At 34.0% G+C, this 21242-nt stretch overlaps 5 protein-coding genes across 9 annotated transcripts; 3 read left to right on the top strand and 2 right to left on the bottom strand.

Moving 5' to 3' along the window:
- The first annotated feature begins 44 nt into the window (after nt 1-44).
- LOC123007785 (kelch-like protein 5) lies at nt 45-3838 on the top strand. 4 transcript variants are annotated; one of them, XM_044403229.1, is made up of 8 exons: nt 45-162; nt 218-520; nt 613-940; nt 993-1480; nt 1529-1723; nt 1772-2082; nt 2141-2371; nt 3397-3838. In XM_044403229.1, the coding sequence occupies exons 2-8, from the start codon at nt 255-257 to the stop codon at nt 3444-3446; spliced, it is 1869 nt and encodes a 622-aa protein (XP_044259164.1). In that variant the 5' UTR covers nt 45-162; nt 218-254; the 3' UTR covers nt 3447-3838. The 4 variants fall into 4 exon arrangements, with proteins under 4 accessions (XP_044259164.1, XP_044259165.1, XP_044259163.1 ...); XM_044403230.1 differs by having other exon boundaries at nt 592-940; nt 2141-2320; XM_044403228.1 differs by having other exon boundaries at nt 592-940.
- A 32-nt stretch (nt 3839-3870) lies between these two features.
- On the bottom strand, nt 3871-5737 carry LOC123007787 (putative ATPase N2B). The gene is made up of 2 exons (XM_044403232.1): nt 5399-5737; nt 3871-5340 (listed from the first exon to the last, which is right to left on the bottom strand). Exon 2 carries the CDS (start codon nt 5289-5291, stop codon nt 3990-3992), a length of 1302 nt encoding a protein of 433 aa, XP_044259167.1. The 5' UTR covers nt 5292-5340; nt 5399-5737; the 3' UTR covers nt 3871-3989.
- On the top strand, nt 4611-7380 carry LOC123007788 (ribosomal RNA-processing protein 8). Its single transcript, XM_044403233.1, has 4 exons — nt 4611-5701; nt 5856-6538; nt 6589-6825; nt 6874-7380. Exons 1-4 carry the CDS (start codon nt 5636-5638, stop codon nt 7082-7084), a joined length of 1197 nt encoding a protein of 398 aa, XP_044259168.1. The 5' UTR covers nt 4611-5635; the 3' UTR covers nt 7085-7380.
- LOC123007782 (helicase POLQ-like) lies at nt 7048-13909 on the bottom strand. The gene is made up of 15 exons (XM_044403224.1): nt 13721-13909; nt 13552-13671; nt 12520-13458; nt 12295-12473; nt 9524-9797; nt 9274-9476; nt 9079-9224; nt 8896-9020; nt 8521-8848; nt 8242-8476; nt 7928-8197; nt 7781-7876; nt 7446-7733; nt 7265-7399; nt 7048-7218 (listed from the first exon to the last, which is right to left on the bottom strand). Exons 1-15 carry the CDS (start codon nt 13758-13760, stop codon nt 7114-7116), a joined length of 3483 nt encoding a protein of 1160 aa, XP_044259159.1. The 5' UTR covers nt 13761-13909; the 3' UTR covers nt 7048-7113.
- A 248-nt stretch (nt 13910-14157) lies between these two features.
- Nucleotides 14158-21236, top strand: LOC123007375 (erythroid differentiation-related factor 1). 2 transcript variants are annotated; one of them, XM_044402641.1, is made up of 6 exons: nt 14158-14273; nt 14458-14673; nt 14720-15231; nt 15978-17923; nt 19329-19641; nt 19693-21236. In XM_044402641.1, the coding sequence occupies exons 2-6, from the start codon at nt 14471-14473 to the stop codon at nt 20085-20087; spliced, it is 3369 nt and encodes a 1122-aa protein (XP_044258576.1). In that variant the 5' UTR covers nt 14158-14273; nt 14458-14470; the 3' UTR covers nt 20088-21236. The 2 variants fall into 2 exon arrangements, with proteins under 2 accessions (XP_044258576.1, XP_044258574.1); XM_044402639.1 differs by having other exon boundaries at nt 14204-14258.
- Nucleotides 21237-21242: the final 6 nt, after the last annotated feature.

Below are 21242 nucleotides of genomic sequence, written 5' to 3'. Positions count from 1 at the left end.
GACGCACATACGGATACTACAAATAGAATAGGTTGCAAAAAAGATTTATAACCTAAACACGTTTGTCAACTTGTCACTTATTATTGTCAATAATATTTTGATACTGGTTGAGACATGTTTTGTGGTTTACTTGTTTACATTTTACATTAATTTCCCGTGGTTGTGAGTAATTTACGCCATAACACGAATTTTGACTAATCTGCAACATTTTTATCAGAATTTTAATATTTTTTGTGAGAAGAGATTTCTCAGTGATGTCATTGTCTGGAAATTTGGGAAGTCCCTCAAAAGATACAATCTCAAGCAGCGGAAGTCTCGTTGGCAGCGAAAATTTACCAAGAGATTTTAGTAGGTTGTCTCTATTCTCTTCTGGTTCTGCTACTTCTCAAGATGAGCAGTTTAGGAGTGAAGGACACGCAGAACATAGTCTCTCCTGCATGCAAAATTACTTACAAGCCGGGAAATTGTGTGATGTAACGCTTGTGGCTGGCAATAATGGAAAAAAAGTGCAAGCACACAGGTAATTATTAAAACATTTATCAATTAATTGTAAAATAAACACAACGTAGCACTTATATTTCCCGCTTCTAGACTTGTTCTTTCTGCTGCTAGTGAATATTTCGCCGCGATGTTTACTAGCAATTTACGAGAGTCGGGAGAATCTGAAATAACTCTCGGTGATGTTAGCGGTGATGTATTACAAGCTGTTGTAAATTACTGCTACACGGGTGCAATCGACATAAGAGAAGACAATGTAGAAACACTTCTATCAACAGCGTGCCTAATGCAATTACACGAAGTTGTGGAAGCCTGTTCACGATTTCTCGCCCATCAACTGCATCCAAGCAATTGTCTCGGTATTGCGGTTTTCGCCGAACACCAAGCTTGTACGAGCTTGTTACAAGAAGCCAATGCTTATACAAGTCAGAATTTTATGCAAGTAGGTTTTTCAACAATGTTCTATAACGAGGTTTTCATTTTCGTTAAATTAGGTAATACGAAACCAAGAATTCCTTCAATTAAATGCGGAGCAAATGAGAAATTTGTTATCAAACGATGATTTAAATGTCACGTCTGAGGAACACATTTTTCATGCTTTGATGAGTTGGATCAATCATGATCCAGTCGAGAGGAAGCGACTGATTGGTCTGTTACTCGCTTTTGTTAAACTCCCCCTACTGTCGCCAGAATTTCTGACAGATCAAGTGGAACCAGCTGTTGGATCTGACCCAGCCTGTCAGACACTTATCATGGAGGCATTCAAGTGGCACTTATTGCCCGACAGGCATTTTCAAATGGCTAGTAGTAGGACTAGACCACGGAAAGCTACACTTGGGAGGTTACTAGTTGTAGGTGGCATGGATAAAAACAAAGGAGCAACGACGATAGAGAGTTACGATCCGAGGAGTAACCTATGGACGGTGTCACACCACATGAGTGGGCGGAGACTACAATTCGGGATTGCACTTTTGGGCGACAAGTATATTTACCCATTAATTTTTTATTTGAAAACATGATTTTTTGTCAGATTATTAGTCGTGGGTGGCCGCGACGGTTTGAAAACTCTAAACACAATGGAATGCTTGGATATGGAGACCGGATCTTGGACCCAATTATCACCAATGAACACCCACAGACATGGATTGGGCGTGGCCGTTTTGGGCGGGACCTTATACGCGGTAGGCGGACACGATGGGTGGAGTTATCTCAATAACGTCGAACGGTATTTATGAAGTATTTTTTTAACAAATTGTTGAGATAAATAAAATAGGTGGGACCCTGTGACTCGATCTTGGAGCTATGTCACCCCCATGCAAAGTCAGAGATGTTCAGCCGGTGTTGCCGTTCTAAAAGGCAAACTTTATGCAGTGGGGGGTCGCGATGGAGCTTCTTGTTTGCGCACGGTGGAGTGCTATGACCCCCATACTAACAAATGGACGATGTGTGCCCCCTTGGCTAGGAGACGTGGTGGTGTTGGAGTAGCTGTAGCCAATGGTTATTTGTATGCTTTAGGGGGACAAGATGCTCCGGCGAATAATCCAGCCGCGAGTAGATTTGATTGTGTCGAGAGATACGATCCCAGTAAGTAGAAATTGATCTGTGTTCCTGTCGCGTTACCAACTTTATTTTTTGTTTTTAGGCACTGATACTTGGATTGTGATCGCGTCATTGTCAAGCAAACGTGATGCCGTGGCAGCTTGTTTATTTGGAGACAGACTTGTAGCTGTTGGAGGCTACGATGGTAGTCACTATTTAAGAACAGTGGAGCAGTACGACCCCATTAATAACGAATGGACTGTTCTAGCACCTTTAATTACAGGTAGAGCAGGTGCTTGCGTTATTGCAGTGTCAAATGCTCACGTGCAATCAGGTGACTAAATCGAACTGTTTGAATATTTATTATAAACATTCCTAAACTCGTATTACGAATCCTAAAATATTCAATTTATATTTGAATGTAGAGTAGTGATTCACATTTCATGCAATATTTTTAAAGTTTCTTTTTTCTTTAAATGGAAATTACCAAATCATAGCCACAAATTTTGTTTGCTCTTTGTTTTTGTTCCTAGAAATTTTGTTAAAAAATGATGGTTTTCAAATTGAGATGTTGTCAAAATTTTGACTTTTATTAATCTTGTGTCCCTGTTTGCTCTTTGAAAGCGCTATAATTGAATACTTGAGGATAGACATCATTACCTAAGGTCTAAAGACAGAATTCAGTGTTAATAATTTTGACAGAAACACACCGCAAGTAAGTACAATGTTCTCGACAAAAATGAGGTTCTTGCTACAAAAACTTACAAAAAAGGATGTATATACTAAAAAAGTTATTTACCAAAAAATACAAGTAGGTATTTTGTATAATTTATTGAAATGACTCAAAGTTGATGCATTTTATAAATTCTTCTTCAGCTTTAGTTTCAAAATTGTTACTTTTTCAACTCGTTCCTCAAAAAACGATGCACAAGACACTAATTTAATTGCGTTCTTTTCAAGGTTCTTTCTCATTCATGTTTGTATTCCTGTCAATTTCTTGCTAAAAACTGAGAATTTTAACAGCCTTTTTTTCCGACTTCCTGCTTGCGAACTATTTGTTTCCAAATTTCTAAAAACTGTTTACGGTACCGAATTTGTTCCTTTTTTGGTGTTTTATCTCTAAATTTTCTTAGACGACTTTTTGTGTTAACGTTTAATGACATTGTTTTCAAATTAATTCAAAAAACCAAAACTACCAACTTCCTCTATTAAAATTACCATGAATGAATTTACTAGTGGTGCCAACTTTAGACTATTTGGCATTTCCATTTAAAAAAAAAACAGACTTTACTTTTGTATTAAGTAGATAAGACTTCACAGTATTATTGCAATAATATTTTTACTATTTTTTTTCTACAGTTGACAGCTATAAGGTGTTGCTTTGTGACACAAAGACTGAACTGAACTGAATTTATTTCTACTATTCTTCCAAGAGTGTTTACATTTCTTATGTAAATATCGTGTGATAAAAACATTGCATTCGAGTCGGCTTCACTGCCAAATGTTTACTAGAATATGAGAAATTGTAATCTCGTAAATATTACACCGTTGACTATTATTAATGTATTCACCCAATTTTGAATTTTGTGATGATTATATTATATTCATGTTTTCTGCAAGGAATAGTCGCTAAGATTTATTTACTATGTAAAAATTGTACTTTCCAAAAATCTTGTAAAAATGTTTCCTGTGATAACGACTTATAAAATTAAGATCTTGCAGAAAAATATGGTGAGAAATTGTGATAATTAGGCAGTTGTGAAACATTTTGCAAATAAACTTTCTCAGTTTTTTTATTCAAGCGATGATTATTTTTTCCCCAAAAAACATTCATAAAACATCAATTTATTAAATAATTTAACAAGCAATTAATTTATAAGTACCTACATGAAACAAATACTGTGATCATTATCTCTTTAAAAAACAATTGATTCTCCTAAAAACAACTATTTTCACCTCGTCCCATCGGTGTTCCAATATTCTTCACTCTGCATCTGAGTCAAGCGTGAGATAGTCCGATCGAAAGCGAAAATTTCTTCGTCTCCGGTAAATATACTCGCCGTTGCGGCATCCTCTTTCCCGATTTTTAAATCATCCATTAACATTCTTTGCTCATCGCTTATCCCGACTTCAAGTTTTTGCCGCAAGAAAAGGTCTTTAATAGGAACCTCGGCACTGATTACGACTTTAATTCTATGGTCGTAGAAAGCATCAATTAGAGTGATGAATCGGCGCGTTTGCGATTTAATTTTCAAACTCATTTGGGGAACATCGCGAATGATAATAGTGTGGAAAAATTGGGCCAAGTGGAGGTAATCGTTGGCGCCCAAAGGCCGGTCACACAACTCCTCAAACGTGGTTTCCAAAACTCCACCACATGCCTTATTGAAGGTCACGTCGCGGCCTTGGATTGTGAAAGTGCGATTGCGGACGATATCGTTTTCTTTGGAACACAGATACTTGAAGATTGGTTTGATTGGATCCAATTTATGTTCGGATTTAACGAAATAATTTGATTTGGTCGTTTGGCTTTTCAATCTGTAATCAATCCCAGAGTCTAGAGTGATGATCTCACAGTGGTCTTTCAGCACTTGAATAAATGGCACAAAGTTGGACCTTTGTAAGCCATTTTTGTACAAATCATCAGGCGATCTGTTGCTTGTAGCAATCATGACAATTCCATTTTCAAAAAGAACGGTAAATAATCGTTTCAGAATCATGGCGTCCGCGACATCAGTGACTTGAAACTCATCAAAACAGATCATCCAAGCACGGTTACTAATGAGATCCGCGACGGGTGGAATGGGGTCAAAGGGTTTGGCTTTTCTCTCTGAGAAATCTCTCACCACGTCTTTTTTAGTTTCGTGGATTTTCTCATGTACATCTACCATGAATTCGTTGAAGTGAACCCGAGACTTTTTATCGATGTTGCAGGTGTTGTAGAAGAGGTCCATTAGCATTGTCTTTCCACCGCCTACAGCGCCGTAAATGTAGAGACCTTTTGGGGCTTTCTTTTGACTAGAAAAAAACTTGCTTAACAAATTTTTTTCAGGCGGCTGGTAGCTCTTCGTTTCGTCATATATCCGCTGAAGGGATTTACCTACTTTTAGCTGAATTTCGTCACGTTCTAATTCTCCATTTGCAATTTTCTCGTTTAAAACATCAACAGGCCCTTTATTATATTTTGTACTTTGGGTGGAAAAAGAATAATGGAATTTCTTCTTTTTTATAGTTTTTGTGATAATTCGGAACATTTTATAGTTTTGAAATATTAATAAAACATCCGTGAATTCATGCAACAATCTAAAAATAATTCGCAGATAATATAAATGATTTTTTTATAAATTAATTCTGCACTTACGTTGCCGTCGAATGATTAGCCAGTAATTAAAACATTAATGGTTAAGTAACTCTGAACTTATAAAACATTTTTCTCGAGTTTACGTAATTTTAATTTGATATTACCTGTGAGTTGCAGCATTTTTGCAAGTTTTCCGTCACCTTTGCCACCATATTTAAATGTCAAGCCTTTGTGATTGCTTTGTTGTGAACAATATATTTTAAAAATAGTCCTAACTAATAGTTAATTAAAATTAAAATGTTCAAAGTGGCTAAGTTTGACAACAACAACGTTGCAGAAGATGTCTGCAAGGAGTTATTTAAGGTAAATTTTTGTACATTTTAAAATTTTGTGGTTATGTAGATGTCATTTTTGTTTGTGACTAAAGTTACGTTACGTTCCTTATTTAAAAATAATATATACAGGGTGAAACAAACAAATATTAATTTTTCAATAATGGGAGTTAATGATTTTCTAGAAACCATCACCTCAAACTAATAAGAAGAACAAAAATAAAATTTTTAAAGGAAAAGTAACAAAACATGTTAAAGAGAAAAAAGATGTTTTAAACGAAGAAAAGATAAAGAATGAAATAAAAGCTATTTTAAATAATAGTTTTCAATCCGGCAGTAATGTTCAATTGAAAAAGAAGAAAAAAAGAAAAGAAAAAGACAGTAACGTACCTGGAAAATATGTTTCCCTCATAAACAAAAATTTGGAAAATCAAAAAGTCAACATTTCGCACACACCTGAAGAGTCTCAACGAAAGAAAAAGAAAAAACGGAAGCGGAAACCTATTTCTATTGATGTTAATGACAAGCCCCAAAATTTACAAAAAGAGACAACTCCATTAGATTACAAGCTAAGAAAAATGCAAGAAGTCAAAAAAAAGATGTTAACAAGAGCAAACCCTGAACCTACTACCACAAAAAAACAAAAGTCTCGCGAAAAGTCTTTAAGAGAGCGGATGATGGAAAAATTACATGCTGCGAGGTTTAGATATCTTAATGAACAAATTTATTCAAGTGATAGTAAAGAAGCACACAAAATTTTTAAAGATGATCCAGACGCGTTCAAGGCGTACCATGAAGGCTATAGACAGCAAGTTGCTAAATGGCCTTTAAATCCACTAGATGCTATAATCCGAAGCGTTCAAAAAATGTAAAAAAAATCATACAAAAGTTGAAAAATTAGTAATTGCTCATTTTTAGGCCAAAAACACACGTCATTGCTGATTTCGGTTGCGGCGATGCAAAGTTGGCTCAATCAGTGAATCAGAAAGTGCATTCGTTTGATTTAGTTCCGGTAAATGAGGCAGTGACAGCATGTGATATGGCACATGTGCCCTTGGATAATAATAGTATCGATGTTGTTGTCTTTTGCTTGTCTTTAATGGGGACAAATCTTCATGACTATCTTTTGGAAGCCAATAGAGTGTTAGTTCCAGGGTAAGTTATCTCGTTTGCGTTTTTTCTCTTAAATGTTTGTTTTTTTAGAGGAATTTTGAAAATTGCCGAAGTCGAGAGTCGATTTGACGATGTTAACCAGTTTATTGAAGGAGTAAAACGATTTAATTTTAAAAATACATGGAAGGACTTGTCGCACAACTTATTCTATTTTTTGGACTTCAGAAAAGAAGGTAATATCAAGAATAAAAAGAAACTTCCAAATTTGAGTTTAAATCCGTGTTTATACAAAAAACGATAACAGTTTTAATACATTGATTTTATAAACAATTAAAGTAATATAGATTGATTTATAAAGGGTTTAGGGTTCTCTATACCGTCAAGTACGTCTTCAGCTTCTTCCCGTAAATTTTCCACTTTTTCCAACATCAACATCTGCAAAAACGTCATAAATACTCCCTTAATAATATAATCTACAAACCTTAGCTGCAGCAATGAGTTGTTTTGCTACCCTCCTCGGTAAATATTCGATACTTTCCACCAAATTGTCGGCATTTGCTGCAGCTATACTACGTATAGATTTAAATCCGGCATTGTAAAGCTGCCGTGCACGGCTCTAAAACCAAAAATTAATTTCACTCAACTCAAATTTCATTCTGTACTTGTTTCACTGCCGGTAATTGCATCAAAGGCAATAATTCTTTTACACAACAATGTGACAATCTTTGACTCATCCCATTTAAAAGATGAGCAAAAGTCCAAAACTCTTCCAAACCTTCACAAAAATGTACAACATTTGATGCAAAAGTCGCAGCACCGGTCATCAAATGCTGCACAATTCCCCGATTCACTTGGAATTTTTCCGAGACTTCGAAAATGGGAATTTCGTTCCATAAATCATACAACATCAAAGTTAAATAAAACCGATTTAAGACACGTTCAGGTACACTCTACAAAAATATATGAAACATGATTATAAATCATAAAAAAACAATACTTTGATTGGTTGGTTTGACAACATTCTCATAACTACTGCATCGTTAATTCCCAAAATACGAGCTGTTTGAAGTTCATTGCGGCCCAATTTACAAAACTGAAATTTTTTTAATTTATTAATTATCAAGAGCAAGGTGAGCATCCTTACAATATTGTAGTAGTCGTTATTGTTTGGTTTAATTTGCTCGGCGAGATCATAAGGTGTGACAAGATATAATAAATGCAGACAATCGAGTAAAACTAGACTTTTCTGTGCTTGGTGGAGGTCATCGTAAAGTTGATGCGCTCTTGTCAATTCAAAATTGCCTTTAATTGCAGCACAACCTAGTTTACTGATCACAAGTTTAGTGTCGTTTTTGAGGACAATTTTCCTTTTCCTTCCACTTGAGAAATTACTATTACAATCGGTACTCGAAAACTAAAAAATATAATAAAATGTAAAGACTCCAATTAAAAACTCACTGAAGTTTCCATTCGGACTGTTACATCGCAATCCAAATTATTTTCCTTTTTACTCAAATCCGCTTCTTGTAAAGCTCCAAGTTTAAAAAGATCACTAATTGCCTTATCAGTGATTTTTTTTAAATTGACTTCAAGTCGTTCACTCTGAATATTTAATAAAGTTTTTTTCGATACTTCTTGCAGCTGAGCTCGAGTGTTAGCCACACCTAAACTAATACAACTCAAAAGCAAATGTCTGAAAAAAATTGTTAATTGGGAATTAAACACAATTGTATTCACCTCAATCCTTTTCCTTCATTTTCGTGCATACCAGATAAAGCTTCATCCATTGGTGACACCAGTAATTTTTTCACTTTGGGTAATTCATGAGGATTACAGATTAAAATACTTTCACCTGTCTCCCCCAAACCAGCTCTACCGGCCCGACCTACCATTTGTTTATATTTGGAAAGACTGATAAACTCGCGACCAATATAGGGTTGCCTTAGAATGACTCTTTTGGCAGGTAAATTAACTCCAGCTGCTAGAGTTGACGTACAACAAATGACTGAAATGACACCAGCCCTGAAAGCTTCTTCAATAACTCGGCGTTCTTCATTTGTTAAACCTTAAATATGATTTGTTATTTGGTGATTTTTTTTATTATTGTAATACCTGAATGATGATACGCGATGCCTAATTGGATTGACACGTTAAATATTTTACACAATGAACCACCTTCGTCTTTTAATGAGTGTTTAACTTGCTCTTTTTCTTCTTTTTTGTAATCCAACAAACTTCTAAAAACAAAATATTTATTTCCAGTGTTCCAATATCGAAATGTGTTATTAAACTTACTTGTTCACAACCTTGCACAGTAGATAAGCCACATTTTCGCAATTTTTTTTCGATGCACAGAAAATTAAACACGAGCCTTCAGGAATAACTTCCATCACTAAAGCACCTAATTTGTCAGGATCAATACTGTTCATACCATCCGGATACTAAAAAAATTCATAAAACAAAATTTCAAAACCAGATAAAATAAATTACGCTGTGATCGATTTTTCGAACAACAGTCAACAACTCTTCTTCTTTTGGACTATAATTAATTTTGGCGACTTCTGGACCACATTTCACATATTCGACTAATTCAATGGGACGGAAATTTTGCGTATAAATATCAGCGTTGAGGAATTTACACAAATCGTTAACATTTCCGATTGTTGCACTCATTCCAACCACTTGGATATTGGCTACAATTTTTTATTACAAAAAACGAAGATAAAAAGTGGCATAATACCATTTATGTACATAATTTTCGTAAGTAAGGCTTCTAGGGTGGAACCACGTCCCGACTCTCCAACCAAGTGAAGCTCATCGACGACGATTAAACCGATTTCGTTGATACGCTCAGTCTCTATGAGACTGTTTAGTAATCCTAAAGCCTTTTCAATAGTTGCGATATAAATTGAGCGTTTTCGCCGACGTTTTCTGGGAGGGTATGTACCTTTACTAGCTGCGTACTCTTCAACTAGGAAGTCTAAGGCCACAGCAAACGGTGACAAAGCCCAGACCTGTCAATTTTTGGGTAAGAAACATCCGATTTGAAAAAATCACGTACTAGCCCAGTCAAATTAGACAAATCGGTGGAAAAAAATCCTAGAGTTGGATCTGTTTTAAACGCTTTCTTTATACTTGGGTAGACATACCAGGTGAATAAAAAGTATGGAACCAAGCGTTTTTTTCGTAAACTAAGCACTTTACGAAAAAAATAATTAGTGTAACGTAAAGTCCAATTAAAATGTGACCATTTATCTGGAATAAGATTTTTCGAAATTTTTTTTAGTTTTCGAGTTCTGGAAAAAAATTTGTTTTTTAAATGGCAACCAACCATGGTAATTTTTTAAATTAAAGATTATGATCTAAAAATGACCTCTAATTAAATAAAATTGTTTTTTGGCCAGAACTTTTTTTTTAATTAATTGTTAAAGTTGCGTTCCGAGCTCATCACGAAGATTTTTCGAACTTAACCGAAGTGGTTGTTTCATGCTTTTCATCATGGGAGAGCGCTGATTTCTATGCAGGTGCTTTGGGATGGTTTCGAATGGACTAAAAATATAAGAAAATGATTTGTTTTTACATTTTTTGATCCATCCGGAACCACCCCAAATCACCTGCACCAAAAACCGGGCTCTCCAACGACCAAAGTCATGAAACGACTCCCTCGTTCAAGTTCGGAAAATCTTTGTGATGGGCTCGGAACGCAACTTTAACAATTTATTAAAAAAAAAGTACTGACTAGAAAACAATTCTGTTTAATTAGAGGTCATTTTTAGATCATAATCTTTAATTAAAAAAATTACCATAGTGGGTTGCCACTTAAAAAAAAAAAATTTTCCAGAACTCGAAAACTAAAAGAAATTTCGAAAAATGTTATTATTGATAAATGGTCACATTTTAATTGGACTTTACGCTACACTAATTATTTTTTTTTTGTAAAGTGCTTAGTTTACGAAAAAAACGCTTGGTTCCATACTTTTTATTCACCTGGTATATCAAAAGTCCCCGAAGGTGGTGGGCGAGTTCGAGGAGGGGGAGGGGGTTAAAGGTGTCTTTTTTGTTTTGATTATATCTCGGAAATTATCACTCCTACAGGTTTTTATCTTCTTAGCAAAATTAAAGCTTACAAAATTTCCTACAAAAATGGTCCTTTGCATTTTTGTTGTAGGACTAACCGTAGGCTTCAAAAGTTTGGAGTCTACATAAAATTGCATTAAAAATCCTTTGAAACACATTTCATTAGTATATAGTAAGTATTTATATGTGTAGAGCGTTCCCCAACTAAGTTGGTATGGCTGAAAGGTGGTAAACATTTCAACGGAGATATAAATATCAATTTTGGATGAAAGAGAGAATCAATCTGTAAGGGGATTAAATGGGGTGTAAATGTTTAAACAGAGATATAAACATAACATTCTTTAGAGGTGTAAAGGGGCACTAAAATCAGATTTTTCGAAAATTAGTTTTTAAGGGAATGAAACGGTGTACACATTTAAAGGGATATAAAAACATTAAATTTAGAAAATATGATCCTTAGAGAGTGTAGAAGTGCACTTTTCAAATTTTAATTAAATAAAATAGGGTTTAAACGCTTAAAAACAAAATTAGAAACATGAAATTTCGAATTTTGAGAGTGCAGAAGTACACTGAGACGCCACTTTATGAAAATCAACATTTAATATTTATCCATAAACATAGCCCATGCGAAGAACGAGTCGACTATAACTGAATCCTATACATAAAATAGGTAATTATCTAGCTTTATAGAGTACCTAAGCCTATGGAATGGTTTTGTGAAAGGGGTTTTTTCCCATTTTATATCAGAAATACACGCGGACAAAGTCGCAGGCAAATGCTAGTTTAGCATATAAGGATGACCCGGAAGACTTAATAGACCCTCGTGGCACCCTCTAATAAACTGTAGGATCCAATACATCCAATTTAGTGTAAGCTTTATTCAAATCATCGATATTAACTCATCTATTTATTAATATTGTACTGAACAAGACTGTAATTCGGTTTTCAATGTTTCAATTGAAGACGAAGTTGCAGCATATGAGGACGACTGGGAAGACTTTATAGACTCTCTAATGAAGTGTTGCACCTAATAAATTCAATTTGCTTTCAGTTTTTTCAAATCACAAGATTAATTCTGTTTTATATGCGGATAAAGCACATTTTTTTAAATGACGTTTTTTTGTCAGCTCTGTAACTTGCTTACGGTTAGTCCTACAACAAAAATGCAAAGAACTATTTTTGTAGGAAATTTTGTAGGCTTTCATTTTGATAAGCAGGCAAAAATCGTCAGGAGTAATAGTTTCCGAAATATAAGCAAAAAAACAAAAAAAGACACCTTTAGCCCCCTCCCCCTCCTCGAGCTCGCCCCCCACCTTTGGGGACTTTTGATATATGTCTACCGAAAAATAATGAAAGCGTTTAAAAAAAATTCCAACTCTCTAGGATTTTTTTCCACCGATCGCCCTATTTTTGTCTAATTTGACTGGGCCATACCTTTTCTTGAACTATCGCAACGTAAGGTAAGATAAATAACGCATTTTTTTTCCGACACATAATTTCTTGAAGCATTAGAATCTCAGCTACGAGAGTTTTACCACCGCTTGTCGGGAGTGCGTAGATAAGGTTTCTGTGTTCTTTGATTGCTGGAAGCTTTAAACATTTGTCTTGCCAGTCTGCAAAAAAATGTGTGATTACTGAAGCACAAAAACTGAATCTTACCATATAATTCCTCAATCCCTTTATAGTTTTTTATTAATTCCTTAACCCTCAAAGGCAATCCGTAGAAAGGTCCAACTTCTGTAAATGTAGCACTTTCTTCCACAAGTGTTACATTTTTGGGTTTTTCCACCGGCACTATCTCTTTTGTAACATTAGATAAAAGCACTTGCTTTAAAGCCGTTGCAAAACTAGCATTTATTCCAGACATTGTAATTTCATTTTCATTCACACCAAACACATTCATTTTATCTGATCCCTCCACTGTTTGTGTTCCAAAAAGTGCTTCCAAAATTTTTGAAACATCTTTATCAACAGACTCAACATTTGTACCCATTACGCTGACCGAATGTTCAATTTGGTCGAAAAATGACTCGAATTCCTCACGATTATTCTCATTAAGTACATCTCCTAAATTCTCGCTTATTTTTGCACCCCACGTATTTTTCTCGCGTAAAACTGCGTTAGATTTGGCACCGGAGTTACTTTCCTTTGATAGTATGGTTTCAATCTGGTTCATGACTTGTGTACTATCAAACAACTGAGTTAATTGGGTTAGTAATGGCCTGTTTGGTGTTTCACTTGGGTTGTTGTGACTAGATTTTGGTTGCAAGGACTGATCACTCTTTGATCTTGAAGACTTTATTGTTGTTTTTTGTGTAGCGTCATTCATGTTTTGTTGAAATGCATTAACATCTTTATTATGTAAGGAATTATCGCTACATGAGCGAGTTGAAAGTACTTTACTTTTATTACAAGAGTTATCATGGTTCATTAGTAGCTGAGTTAGATTAATATCATCGAATAAAGTATCTTCAAGTGAATATTCTTCAAGCTTACATTTTTTATCAGTGTCTTTATTTGTTTCATCAGATAACCTTTTATTGGTCCTACCCATCTTGCAACCAATACGATTCTCTGTAGATTCCTCATCATCTACTCCTAAAATTAAGAAAAGTCGTGATGTATAACAAAGTGTATAATTAATAAGGCAAGCAAATAGCAGTCAACTAAAGACGAGTTTTGTAATATTACCTTTCTTATTTTTTGAAAGTGAAAGTACAGAAAACTTTTGACTTTTATTTTGAGTCAATTGCCTCCTAGGAACACTTGGTTGGGGAACCACAAATTCTTTAAAGTTGGAATTTGTTGGAACTAGAATAACTTTATTATAGTAACTTAAATAAGAATACAGAAGCAAAACCTGGATATGTTCTTTTAACAGGTTGTCTTAAGCTGTCCATATTGTTCCTCTGTTAAATATTAACCAACGACACTTCTCGCACCGCTATTATTACATTTACATGTCTTATTTTACTCAAAATGGCACAAAACTACAGACAAATCTCAAATTAAATCACAAAAAACTTTTAAACATGCTTTTTGTTTTGATTTTTGACAGACAGGCTAGGCAACCAACAATTTAGTAATTTACAATAGACACTAAAGCCGAGATGAATAAAAGTCATTATACATTTTTTTTTAATTTAAATAACAATTTAATAGCTAACAGGGTATTAAAACCAACGCAATAATAGGTTTAAAATATATTTCAGTAATAATAAAATTGATTTAGGCTTCGGGAAAATTAGCGTTTGTTACAAAAAGCGATTGTCAAAATTCTGTCGCCTGCGCAATAGATCCAACTGTAAATGTCAAAGAAATTTTAAAAGTCCTTGCAAAAAATTAATTCCTGGCTTAAATATCTCAAAATAAGAAAATTATAAACATTTAGTAACTTGGTATGTAACATTTAGGTATGTGTGATTATAATTAATACGTGTTTATTTTAAATTACATAATTATGAATCAAGAATTTGAATGTTCTAGAACTGATCAAGATCATTGGTTATGTGTTCTAGCATTCTTCCAAGTTGTTCTGCATTATCCTTGTGTTTCTTACACGTTTCTTATGGTCAACTTGTTGTATTTTACTTGCAGTGATCCTGTCATTATGGAAAATGCAGATAATGAAACGGCTGACAGTGAGGAAGTGAAATCGAGGGCTGTCGTAAAATATTCCGTACCAAAACCAGCTCAATTCATTAGATTGAAATGTAACACTGACTTAAATCTACCACCTTCAAATTGGTTAAGTAGTTCAGCGGACTCTTATGGCTTGCAGCATGTGCTTTACCATCAGAAAGGATTTTCAAGGTAAAAAACTTCTTTTAAAATTCACCTTGACAACATTTTGTTGCAGTTTCAGAATGGCTCACATGTTTCCTGACTGTGTGGGAGAAGTAGACGTGGTTTCTGATGCAGAAAACATAAAAAACCTTCTCAAAATACCTTACTGTAAAAATCACATCAGTATGATGGTTCACAGAGTTGAAAACACTCTTCTACTTGATGATTTTGACATTTATAAACATTTATTGAGAACTTCTGAAACTGAATGGAAATGGTTGAGAGAGTTCTTTTTTGAAAATGTCAATCACGAGACTTATGAAGAGGATAAGAATATGTACATCAAAAATAGGAGAAGGGAAACTTTACAACAGAAAAGCTTAGTTTCTAAATTTCTTTATCACAGTTTGGCTGAAGGTGATACGAATGAAAGTACGTGTTATGAGGATCCAAAAACCCTTCCTGTACCGCTACATGGACCTCAATTACCTGAACCAGTCTCTGCAACACCAGATCCTAAACCTTTTGATCATAATTATAACAGGAATGTTGTTTGGACTTTTGAAGACATTGAAATGCTGATAGGTAGGTATTTTTTCCTATTTCTAAAGCTAAGAACAAGAAATTTTATTTTTTATGCATAATTTGGAATCTATTCAAATAAAGTGGCAATTGTAAAACTGATTTAGTTATGTTATTAACAAAATATCTCGAAATTACTTTCTAAGTTTATTTTTTTTTGTAATTGACTGTAATATTAAAATTTTGTTTATTAATTGCTATGCAGGGTGAATATAAAGTATGGAACCAAGCGGTTTTATTTATAATCATTTGCCTCCAGAAAATAATTATATAAATTAAAGTAATATAAAAAATGTGATCGTATTTTCAGAACGAAATTTTGTTTTGTTTTTTAGTTATGCGATTTTTTTTGTGAAAATTGCAATTTATGTAAAAAAAAATTTTTGAAAAAATTAAATATAAAGCAGATAGTTGTAATCCTTAGAGTATAGTTTTTATGAGAAAAATGATTTTATAGTGGGTTGCCATTAAATTTTTTTTTTGTAGAACTCAAAAACAAAAGGAAATTTCGAAAAATTTTATTCTTGTTAAATCATCACATTTTTATAGTACTTTATCACTCATCAATTAGTTTTTTTTTTTTTTAATAAATAGTTTAAGGAAAAAACGTTTGGTTCCATACTTTTTATTATAATTTTGCTTCCAAATTGTAAAATAGGTGTTACTAGTAAAGTTAGGCAAGCAACAATACATTGTCGAAATAAAATATTTTTGCCAATTTAATTTTTATGTAAATGACGTTTTTGCAGGTACGGATTTGCCAATATTTGGTGGTGGAACTCACCCTTGCATCTCATTGCGCCTCCGAGACGTCAGCAAACCAATTAACGTGCTAACAGGCATCGATTATTGGTTAGATAATTTAATGTCGAACGTTCCAGAAGTCGTAATGTGTTATCACTTGAACGGCATTGTCCAAAAATACGAACTTATTAAAACCGAAGACTTACCTCGCTTAGACAATTCAAAATTTTCCCCTAAATTAATACGAGATGTTGCTCAAAGCATTTTATCATTTCTCAAATCAAATGCGACTAAAGCCGGCCACACTTATTGGCTATTTAAAGGAAAAGACGAAGAGGTTGTGAAATTATACGACTTGACTTCACTTTGCACAGAAAAAGATGTAGAAAATGGTCAAAATCCTTTCACAATACCTGTTGGTATGCTACTGTACAGGGTGGCGCGTAATATGAAACATACATCGGATCGGCAACCTGGCACAATCCGAATGTTGTTGAAAAACTGTGTTAAGTTACTACCGGAAGAGAAGTACCCGGAAGTGGTGACTTCGTCGCATTACATGTTGGCGGATTTGTACGTCCCGGCGGGGACCAATCCGGAAGCGCCAGGTTTAGAACATGAAGTTGACGAAAATGATGTTGAGTTTGACGATGACGATTTGATCGACGATAAGGAGTCAGCTACAAAAATTCTTGTTTTGGATCAGTGTGACTCTAGGGAAAAATTTGTAAATTATTATAAGTCACCACCGCCGATTATGGGAACAGTTGAAGAGCGGTGTCTACAAGCCGTCCATCATGTCGCAACTGGACTTAATTGTTTGCAGTACTTCCAACATCAAACTAGTAACAGTAGTAAAACAGAGGAGGAGGAGGAAGTTCCTATTGCTAAACCTTTTGAACCGATTCCGATGCCTTACGCGAAACTTGATGAATCGTCTGAGAGTCAGAAGAAACCAAAGAAGAGGGACAAGAGGAAGAAAAATGATAAGAATGAAAAAAGCGAAAATGCCTTACTTTTGAAAAACAATAACGAAGCTCAGCCTTTACCAACTTGGCAAAATGGTACCGGAAACATCTCATGGAAGGACCATTTGAAGACTTTACTTTATGAAAAAGCTGTTCTTGTTTATGCTATTTTGTCGGAACAACATTTCGGCGCGAGGAACTACGGGAATAGTTTGAGGACAATAGGGTTGTTGGCTAGGTGTCAATTGATAATGAACCGTCTTCTTTACAATTCCAATGCTTTGAAAGAGAACTGTTTGTTGGGCAGAGCCGGCGATTGCTGTATTATGATGATTCAAAATTGGGATAAAGTTGATATCTACCGGCAGCAGTTCCAAAACAACTCCGACGAGGACTTGAAATTAATGGAGCGACTCGAAAAAGACGAGCAATTGTACAACATCCACATCGGGGAGTCTAACATGAAGTGCGTTTTTATTTACGATATTCGCACAATCGAACAAATGCTTCTCAAAGGTGTAGAGTGTTACGAAGTAGCGTTGAAATCAAGCGAAAATGACAGTATTTTACGCCGATTGGGTAATAGTTTGAACGAAGTCGCATCGTTTTATTTGAATAAAGCCAAATCTGCGAAAACTAGCGAACTTACTGTCGAAATGTGCAAAAAGGCTGAACCGTACTTAACTCGAGGATTGACAGTTTTCGAGAAGGTCAAAGATGAGGCTAATATTGCACTTTTATACACAAATATGGGTCACATGCACCGCCTTTTAGCCCATGCTAACACGCCAGATAATCGCGGCGAGTTGAGTCAAAAAGAAAAGTTGCACTATAATAAGGCATTTATTAATTATAAGAAAGCGTTGCAAGTTTTGGGTGAGCGAAAACACTGTCCTGGGATTTGGGATGCCGTCAGGTGGGAACTGTCGACAGCGTTTTTCAACATGGGGACCATCATGCACGAGAATCCGCCCTCCAATCTCGTAAGTGTAAAAATATCACTACCCACAATTTTTTTTTTTAATGTGATTGATCTATTGACACGTGTATCAGGGTACATTAACATCCCTAATTACGAATTTGATAAGAAAAAGTCTCCATCACGTACAGATTTTAAGTTACAGGAAAATAGTTTTCTCAAATTTTATCGTAAAAATTGTTCATTTCAAATAGAAATTAATTAAATAGACGACGAAAGAAATTAATTTATTCACTAAACAAGAACAATGTTGAAAGATGTATACGATTCTAACATAAATCTGTTGTAGATGAGTTTTTTGCAAAAGCTGACATTCTTTTGTAGGGTGTTTTAACTTCTTTTATCAGGAACCCGCAGTAATCCCCCATCATAGCTGGATCCCATCTCCCTTGGTACCTTTTTTCCATCGTCAATATATCCTGGTGGAACCTTTCCCCTTGCTCGTCATTAACGGCACCCAAATTTGGGGGAAAAAAATTAAATGAGAAATGAGAAAATGAATTTTAAGTGTTTCGTTTTTCGGCGATTTTGTCGAACATACTTACATATGATATTTTAAAATGCCTAACTTGATTTTGACGTGCTATGGAATTTTCTTTATCATTTTTGAGTTTAGCACATAGAATTGAACAAATAATAACTGTTTTCTTCTCAGTCACAAAATGTTTGTTGGCTACTGTAATTAATAATAATAATTTATTCAGTTTTAAACAAACTGAAATTTTGTAGAAAAATAATTTACAAATATTTTATTCCTATCCTCAAAATCTATCCCTAAAAAAACGTATTGCCAACCTTAGAATATAAAAGTTACAAACTGCTGGGTGACTGAATGATTGTGACAAAAAATCAATTGGCAACACTGAGTTATTAATGATTTTTTTTAATCAGCTGAGAATTTTATAGTCAAAGTTGCCAAATTAAAATTTCAAATTTGTTGTCAAGTTGACGTCAAAAATCACAATAATTTACAGTAAGTATATTAAAAAAAATTAAAAAAATTGAAACGTTTAAGTTTGTTATTTGAAATCTATCCTTAAAAAAACGTATTGCCAATTTTAGACTATAAAAAATTGCACACTACGAGGTGACTATAAATGATTGTGACAAAAAATCAATTGGCAACACTGAACTAATAACGATTTTTCTAAGCTCTAATAAGAATATAATGTTTGAATTTTATAGTCACAGTTGCCAAATTAAAATTTCAAATTTGTTGTTAACCTAACGTCAAAAATCACAATCATTTACAGACACCCTGTATATTAAAAAAGTGGAAAAAATGAAACGTCTGAGTTTTTTATATAAAAATTAATAATAATAATTTGTTTTAATCAAACTGAAATTTTGTAGAAAAATAATTTACAAATATTTTATTCAACTTTAACGTTTATGAATTTTTCTCTTAGACGAAAGCCGAGGCGGAGAAGGAGGTCATTGAGGTGCTACAAAAAGCGCTTCTATATTGCGACTTTGATGAGGAAAATCCGAAGTATCCATTATATCAATATCGAGCGGCAATGATTCATTACCGGATCGGTTGTCTCTACCACAGTCACATCTGGACGGCAGATTCCGATTCAACTAACAGAAAAAACATTATACAATTAGCGAAAATTAATTACGAGAAAGCTTCCAAATATTATCTTCTAGCATCAGATGCAATTAGTTACTTCACGTCGCAAATGCAAAGAGTCGCACTGTTTGAATATCTCGGAGATAGTGAGTTGGATTGTGGAGGTCTGGTTTTGTATTAATTGTATTTGTTTGCAGCTGTTAACGCTCCGAATATCAAGATTAAGCATCTGCAGTACTGTTTGAGTGTGTTTATCGAGATCAACGAAATGGTTAAGCTTGTGGTTGAAAGGAAAGTTGATATACCGGAGGAAGGAGATGAAGAGAAAGAAGGGTTTAAAAGTTGCTACTCTTTGTTGAATCTTATAAAGCAACGATTACAGCACGTACTTAAAATGTTGGTTAAGTTATGTTTGACGAAACCTCCAGTTAACAAAGACTGTCCTAAATTAGGAGAAGTTTACAAAAGTTGTTACATGATAACGTTTGACTTGAAAGATGGAGTTAAATGTGATGAGTTCTTGAAAAAATTGCACTTTGTTCTTGTACAAATTAGCGACAAGATCGCTGAATTTAACAAAACTTTTGATTAACTGTAGTAATTTTATTTTTAATTACAGTTATGTTTTAAGTCCAAACTTGTTTAACTATTAAACTCATAGACTGATTGTAATTACTAGTAAGGTCCCCTTCAGAACACTTTGTTTCTTTAAGCATTTTGCCTTGCTTTTAAGGTAGGTATATTTAAAAAATTAATATTTTTCAAAGATTTCGAGGTATATTTAAAAAGCAGGTATTTCAAGGATTGTGTCTTCTTTTATAAGGTAGAAGGCATGCTATACAAACTCATCTAGATAACGATTTTGAAAGAAAATTCATGTAAATTATTAATAAATTAGGATTATTTGCGATTTTGCACACAATTACAATAATGGAAATGCTAACTTTTCTGCACCAGATTTGGTTTTATTCTTAACAGGTAAAACGGAGTAAAACCTTTTGGTAGTAAAATTGCACATTTTATTAATCCATACCATTTTGAATTATACGTAGGAGGTTTGAATATTTTAGTAGGATGTTAAAACATTGTACCTGTTGGATATAAACTGCAAATATCTATATAGGTAGTTCTATATGCTAATCCTTTATTGTTGCTATAACAGAGTAAAATCGCATTTAATCCTAATTTATTAATAAATACAGTTTTTACATCAATTTTCTTTTAAAATCGTTATCTAGATGAGCATGGTATAGCATGCTTTTTACCTTATAAAACAGGACACAATCCTTGAAATACCTGATTTTTAAATATATCTTTAAAATTAGGGGTAAATCTTTGAAAAATATTAATTTTTTGAATACACCTTAAAAGCAAGGCAAAATGCTTAAAAAAACAAAGTGTTCTGAAGGGGTCTTACTAGTAGTATTGTAGAAGAATTCAGTCGGCTGTTAGTGTTGGAATGAGATTTAAGTTCTGTGTGTACCTGTTGTGTGTACTTTAAGTTGAGATGTGGTTATTTGTAGTTTTTTTACCATCATTTTGGTGAGAATTTTTTCTTTACATCATTTGTATTGCTTTTTGTTTGAAACGTAAAAGTGAATATGTGATCTAATCAAACTGTCGTGGTCGATTCAATCTACATTTCTGTGATAGGTCAGTGTATTCTAAATAAAGTAAACAATTTTTATGTGTTAATATTTGTTTTTCTATATCTAATAAAAATACGTTGTCTGCTTTCTAATTATTT

This window comes from Tribolium madens, unplaced genomic scaffold, assembly GCF_015345945.1.
Source record: "Tribolium madens isolate multiple individuals breed KSU strain unplaced genomic scaffold, Tmad_KSU_1.1 Scaffold_3;HRSCAF=73;Tcas5.2_LG2, whole genome shotgun sequence".
NCBI classification, from domain to species: Eukaryota; Metazoa; Arthropoda; class Insecta; order Coleoptera; family Tenebrionidae; genus Tribolium; species Tribolium madens.
The sequence above is the reverse complement of the archived record's forward strand: the minus strand, read 5'-3'. Positions and strand labels throughout refer to the sequence as shown.

Excerpts from the sequence above, each read along its gene's own strand:
- LOC123007785 (XM_044403228.1), top strand. The coding sequence starts at position 255 with ATGTCATTGTCTGGAAATTTGGGAAGTCCCTCAAAAGATACAATCTCA. Across the intron at positions 1,724-1,771 it reads TATCTCAATAACGTCGAACG|GTGGGACCCTGTGACTCGAT; the intron begins GTATTTATGAAG and ends TAAATAAAATAG. Across the intron at positions 2,372-3,396 it reads AAATGCTCACGTGCAATCAG|TTGACAGCTATAAGGTGTTG; the intron begins GTGACTAAATCG and ends TTTTTTCTACAG.
- LOC123007787 (XM_044403232.1), bottom strand. The coding sequence starts at position 5,291 with ATGTTCCGAATTATCACAAAAACTATAAAAAAGAAGAAATTCCATTAT.
- LOC123007788 (XM_044403233.1), top strand. The coding sequence starts at position 5,636 with ATGTTCAAAGTGGCTAAGTTTGACAACAACAACGTTGCAGAAGATGTC. Across the intron at positions 5,702-5,855 it reads TCTGCAAGGAGTTATTTAAG|AAACCATCACCTCAAACTAA; the intron begins GTAAATTTTTGT and ends ATGATTTTCTAG. Across the intron at positions 6,826-6,873 it reads AATAGAGTGTTAGTTCCAGG|AGGAATTTTGAAAATTGCCG; the intron begins GTAAGTTATCTC and ends TTGTTTTTTTAG.
- LOC123007782 (XM_044403224.1), bottom strand. The coding sequence starts at position 13,760 with ATGGACAGCTTAAGACAACCTGTTAAAAGAACATATCCAG. Across the intron at positions 9,021-9,078 it reads CTGTGCAAGGTTGTGAACAA|AAGTTTGTTGGATTACAAAA; the intron begins GTAAGTTTAATA and ends TTTTGTTTTTAG. Across the intron at positions 7,400-7,445 it reads AATTACCGGCAGTGAAACAA|AGCCGTGCACGGCAGCTTTA; the intron begins GTACAGAATGAA and ends TTTTGGTTTTAG.
- LOC123007375 (XM_044402641.1), top strand. The coding sequence starts at position 14,471 with ATGGAAAATGCAGATAATGAAACGGCTGACAGTGAGGAAGTGAAATCG. Across the intron at positions 14,674-14,719 it reads CATCAGAAAGGATTTTCAAG|TTTCAGAATGGCTCACATGT; the intron begins GTAAAAAACTTC and ends ATTTTGTTGCAG. Across the intron at positions 15,232-15,977 it reads AGACATTGAAATGCTGATAG|GTACGGATTTGCCAATATTT; the intron begins GTAGGTATTTTT and ends ACGTTTTTGCAG.